This window comes from Sinocyclocheilus anshuiensis, unplaced genomic scaffold, assembly GCF_001515605.1.
Source record: "Sinocyclocheilus anshuiensis isolate Anshui unplaced genomic scaffold, SAMN03320099.WGS_v1.1 scaffold460, whole genome shotgun sequence".
Lineage (NCBI taxonomy): Eukaryota > Metazoa > Chordata > Actinopteri > Cypriniformes > Cyprinidae > Sinocyclocheilus > Sinocyclocheilus anshuiensis.
In genome coordinates this window covers 342101-347819 of record NW_015554101.1, presented here as the reverse complement: position 1 = coordinate 347819, position 5719 = coordinate 342101, and the positions used below count along the sequence as shown (strand labels likewise).

General features: G+C 35.1%; 1 protein-coding gene across 3 annotated transcripts in view; it reads left to right on the top strand.

Annotated features, from left to right (window-relative positions):
- The window catches only part of LOC107669573 (E3 ubiquitin-protein ligase parkin-like), a 162701-nt gene that overhangs the window by 87563 nt on the left and 69419 nt on the right, over nucleotides 1–5719 (top strand). For all 3 annotated transcript variants that reach the window (XM_016461875.1, XM_016461874.1, XM_016461876.1), the window contains 2 exons: nucleotides 2845–2928; nucleotides 3541–3656. In XM_016461875.1, the coding sequence (XP_016317361.1) occupies nucleotides 2845–2928; nucleotides 3541–3656 (200 nt within the window). The remainder of the gene's footprint in view (nucleotides 1–2844; nucleotides 2929–3540; nucleotides 3657–5719) is intronic.

Genomic DNA, 5719 nt, shown 5'->3' with positions numbered 1-5719 from the left:
AGCCAAATGCGAAAAAGCTCTACCTCCTTTAGTGGACTTTGCTATCCTAGAAACTACCAAGAGTCCAGAGTTTTGTGACCTTAGGGAGCGGGATGGATTGTAGCGTGATAGAAGTCTAGTTAGTTACGCAGGAGCTAAACCATTTAGGGTCTTAAAAGTAAGTAGTAATATTTTGTATCTGATACGGAACTTAATAGGTAGCCAGTGCAGAGAATGTAAAATTGGGGTAATATGATCATATTTTCTTGACCTGGTAAGGACTCTAGCAGCTGCATTTTGGACCACCTAGCAGTGCATTACAATAGTCCAGTCTAGAGGTCATGAATGCATGAACTAGCTTTTCTGCATCAGAAACAGGTAGCATGTTCCGTAACATTGGCAGTGCTTCTAAGATGGAAGAATGTTGTTTTTGTATCATGGGAAATATGATTTTCAAAAGACAAGCTGCAGTCTAATATAACACTCAAATTTTTGACTGTAGAGGAAGTAACAGTACATCCGTCTAGATGCATATTGTAATCCAAGATATTCTGTGTACTGTTTTTAGTCCAATTACTAATATCTCTGTCTTGTCTGAATTTAATAGAAGAAAATTATTGGTCATCCAATCTTTTACATTAACACACTCTGTTAACTTAGATAATTTAGAAGTTTCATCAGGTCTTTTTGAAATATATAGTTGAGTATCATGAGCATAACAATGGAAACTAATTCCGTATTTTCTAATAATATTACTGAGGGGCAACATGTACAGGTACATCTAAAAAAAATTTGAATATCATGAAAAAGGTCAATATTATTTGTCACTCATTTCAAAAAGTGAAACCCATATATTATATAGATTCATTACACAGAGTGAAATATTTCAAGCCTTTATTTCTTTGTGGCACTGCTCAGGTGTAATGGAAGCCCAGGTTGCTTTGATAGCGGCCTTCAGGTCATCTGCATTGTTCAGTCTGGTCTGGTGTCTCAGATACCCCATAGGTCAGGCGAGTTTGCTGGCCAATCAAGCACAGTAACACCATGGTCATTGAACCAGCTTTTGGTATATTCAAATTTTCTGAGACACTGAATTTTGGGTTTTCATTATCTGTAAGCCATAATCATCAAAATTTCAAGAAATAAAGGCTTGAAATATTTCACTCTATGTGTAATTAATCTATATAATAAATGGGTTTCACTTTCTGAAATGAGTGACAAAAAATATGTGGGCCTAGAGGGCCTAGGACAGATCCTTGTGGCACTCCATACTTTACTGGATTTAATTGAGATGATTCCCCATTTAGATAGACAAAGTGATAGCAATCGGAAAGGTAGGATCTAAACCATCTTTAAGCCTGCCTGCCCTTGAATACATGTGTAGTTTTGTAATCAATCTATGATAATGTCATGATCTATAGTGTCGAACGCAGCACTAAAAGCGGTTCTTCTGCTACAGGTAACAACTCTTTCAGTAATTTAGTGGGTACAGGATCTAATAAACATGCTGTTGGTTTAGATGCAGTGATACGTTTATTTAGATCTTCCTGTCCTATAGTTGTAAAGCACTGCAGTTTATCTATGGTGCAATGAATGAAGCTGAATTACAAGACGCTGTTGATTCTACATTTGTTATTGTATTTCCGATGCTATCTATTTTATCAGTAAAGAAATTCATAAAGTCATTACTATTAAACTGTGAGGGAATATTTAGATCAGGTGGCGTCTAGTTATTTGTTAATCTAGCCATTGTGCTAAAAAAAACCTTGGATTGTTTTGGTTGTTTTCTATAAGTTTGCGGGTTTGCTCAGCCCTGGCAGCTTTTAGAGCCTGTCTATAGCTGTACATACTGTTTTTCCATGCAATTCTAAAAACTTCCAAGATAGTTTTTCTCCGTTTGCGTTCAAGATTGCGAGTTTCTTTCTTGAGGGAATGGGTGTTGCTGTTGCACCATGGCGCAGTACGTTTTCTCTAAACTTTTTTAATTTGATGGGGGCAACAGCTTCTAATGTATTAGAGAAGATAGTGCCCATATTGCTAGTCATTTCATCTAGTTCATGTGTATTTATTGGTACAGAGAGCAGTTGAGATAATTCAGGCAGTTTATTTGTGGATCTGTCTTTGGTGGTTGGAACAATAGTTCTACCCGGACGATAACGCGGAGCCATATAGTTAATATCAGTAATAGGCAGAATTCACGATACAAGGTAGTGGTCAGTAACATCGTCACTTTGAAGTACTATATATATATCATTAACATCAATTCCATGCAATATAATTAAATTTAGTGTATGATTAAAACGATGAGTGGGTCTGGTTATGTTTTGCTTGACTCCAAAAGAGTTTATTAAGTCTGTAAACGCAAGTCCTAATGCATCATTTATATTATCAACATGAATGTTAAAGTTTCCGACAATTAGCGCTTTATCAACATTAACCAATAGGTCTGAGAGGAAATCTGCAAATTCTTTTAGGAATTCTATTAGTTTAACAAATTGTGCACTATGTAAAAAGTGTTTTGAGGTCATAACATAATATTGTGCAAGGAACCTTGCAAAAATATGTCATAAAAAATAATGAATAAAAGTTGTTAGTGTTTAACTTCCACTAATTTTAATTTCAGCTGGAAACAACAGTGAATTGTATCTATAGGTACATTTTTCATGTGGAGTTAAAGGCATGTTTTACCAGTGTTGTGGGGTTTTGATCTATTCCGCTTTAAACTTTCGAGTTAAACTGTCCTTTTTTTTTACCCTTCTCTCATCACATTCCTGCTCTTTACTTGTCGTCCAATTACCATAGTTCTCTTCATCTTCCTGTGACTGACGTCCATCATCTCTGTGGTGTTCTGTGTGTTGTCTGTAGGGGCCATGCTGCTGGGATGATGTCTTTCTCCCTAACAGGATTCATGGAGTATGCCAGTCACAAGACTGTGATGGCACAGTTGCGGTGAGTCTGCAACAATTTTATCGTATTATGTTAATTTGTATTGTGCCACTTTCCTTAAACCAACAAAAGATGGTTAGTTGAGACTAGACAAGCTTGTTAGGCTGGACTGTTTTGGTGGTTTTAAAGGACATTTGGGCACTTATAAGTTGGTCAGGCTGGGAGACGAGCTGACTGAACAGCTAACCCAGCTGAACATCAGGTTGGCTGGCTGGGAGAAGCAGTTTTTTAACAATAGAGATAGCAGAAGAGGACAGGAAACACTGGGTTTAAACCTAAATTTCAAGGTCACACTTTTTATCATTACATAGTCACTAACATTTTACCAAAGCTGTCAACATACTACATTCAACCAGAATTTATTAATTTTTACAAAGCCACATTTTCAGTCTAGACACCATTTTTATTGTGCCTTTTTGTCCATCTAGCACTGTCTTGCTGGGCAGACAAAAAGGACCATCCACTGGTTGGACTAAATTGGTAGCTTTATCCCAACTGGGTCCAATATTACCACCCTCATGCTGCAAATCCATAAAAACCACTGCAGTTGGGTTGTTTGAGACTGTTCGTGGGAGTTTGCAGGGCATGATTACATCTCATTTGTGCTTCTTGCAGGAGTTCTACCTGAAATGTGCTGCCCACCCTACCTGTGATAATGACACTTCAGCAGCACTGGACTTGATAATGCCCAACACACGCAGAGTGCCCTGCATCGCCTGCACTGACATCATGTGAGTAGCTCTTGGTTTTTCCCATGTGTCTGTAGCTAAACCCATTATAGAGGTCGAAATGTGTCTACACAACAATGAACCAATCAGACAGTTCATTACAACATTAATCTCACCACGTCCTAAACAAGCCTGATGCAATAAATCAACAAACGATAAAAGCTTTTGTCCTAACCAACCACGATTACAAACAATGCTATTGGTTGCTTGGTTTCTAATAGGGCTGTGAATTGATTAAAACCTATAAATAAAAACCCGCAGCTACAAATATATATAGCTACACATTAAATCCCCAAATTAATGTGTACTGGAAAAAATGTTAACACTGGAGGAAAAAAAAATCTACGATTATTAGAATATGTTTTACAAGAAAATAGTATTTCAGTCTTTCTACGTTTGTGAAATTTACTATCAGTTATAAAATGTACTATCAATTTGAAAATTGAAAACTGTTTTTTTCAGTGTAAGGATTTTCTTTGAAACAATTTTCACAAACAATTACAAATAAATGACAAGTAACGTATATTTTTTATATTTAAAAAAATATATTACATTTAAAAAATATTGAAATAATCATTTGTTTATTGGGATAAAAAAAAAAAAAAAAAAACTTAATTGCAGAGGTGGGACCAAGTCATTGCAAGTCACAAGTAAGTCTCGAGTCAAGACGGGCAAGTCCAAGTCAAGTTGCAAGTCCTCAACTTTAAGCTTCAAGTCCCAAACAAGTCATTAGTGCTATTTGCCCAAACGAGTGTCCATGTATTAATTACTACAGTCAATTTAAAGTCATTAATACTGTGGTCTATATAGTAAGTATATTTATAAAGATATAATTATTAGTGGTGTTTCATTGAGTAATGAATCATTGTTTGTAAACAAATATAGGCTTAAGTGAATGAATAATTTCTTTTAAGTCCACTTTCATTTGTTAATGATTCAGTCATGTTAATGAATCGATTGAGTCAAATATTTAATAACTTGCTAATATGTAATACAGATGCTGAATTATCGCCACCTACTGACGTAGGTCTATAAAACCTTTATGGCAGGCTACTTCAAGTCTTAAACTGATACATTGATACAGAATGTTAATTACTGGGCAAAGAGATACTTGAAATGAAGCAGAAAAGTAAATAACAATAGTTATAATATATAAAATGTTAAATAAAAATAAGAAACCATCAGTGAATGGGTTTAAAAGATGGATTGGATGATGTGTTTTCTTCAACAAATATTGATAATTATTCAAATTTCATGCTGTCACGGATACGAGTGCAATAATGGTTATAATGATGGCGCTGCACTGTCTTTGTTATTCTTCATTCAAAATAAAATGTTATTATTTTAGTAATTCTAGGGGTTCAGTTAATATGTCGAGTTTATGAGTTATATGTCGACCTAAACCAAACATGTCTGGCACCACACCGTTCACTATATCAGGTTTAAGAAATGAGGCATGCAAAATTATTCACGGCAAAACTGTAGTTATTCAGATACACAAATATAGCCTATGTAAGTAAATGTATTTTGTGTTTTAAACAAGTTCATAATGATCACAGTTGATGGCTTAGTTTAGGGGCTATTGTGCGCTATGTAGCCTAAAGCCTGTCAGATTTACAACACATGAATTCATCCATTTCTTCTGAAAGACAAGAAAGTGAGTGGCTGGTAAACGGGAAGAATAGAGTGAACTTTATATGTAGGCTACATACAAGCGTTTCACATGAAACAAAAAATGTAATTATGTTTGAAAGGTTTAGCCTATTATTAGGCTACTGCTGTTTCAATATGCATCAGTTTCTTCTTCTTCTTCTTCTTCTTCATCTTATAAGTAGTATACATTTACATTTAGTCATTTAGCAGACGCTTTTATCCAAAGCGACTTACAAATGAGGACAATAAAAGCAGTCAAAACTAACAAAAGAGCAACAATATATACAGTAAGTACAAATGACGAGTCTCGGTTAGCCTAACGCAGTACACGTAGCAAGGTGTATATATCTATCTATATATATATATATATATATATATATATATTATACACACACACACACAAAGAAAAACAA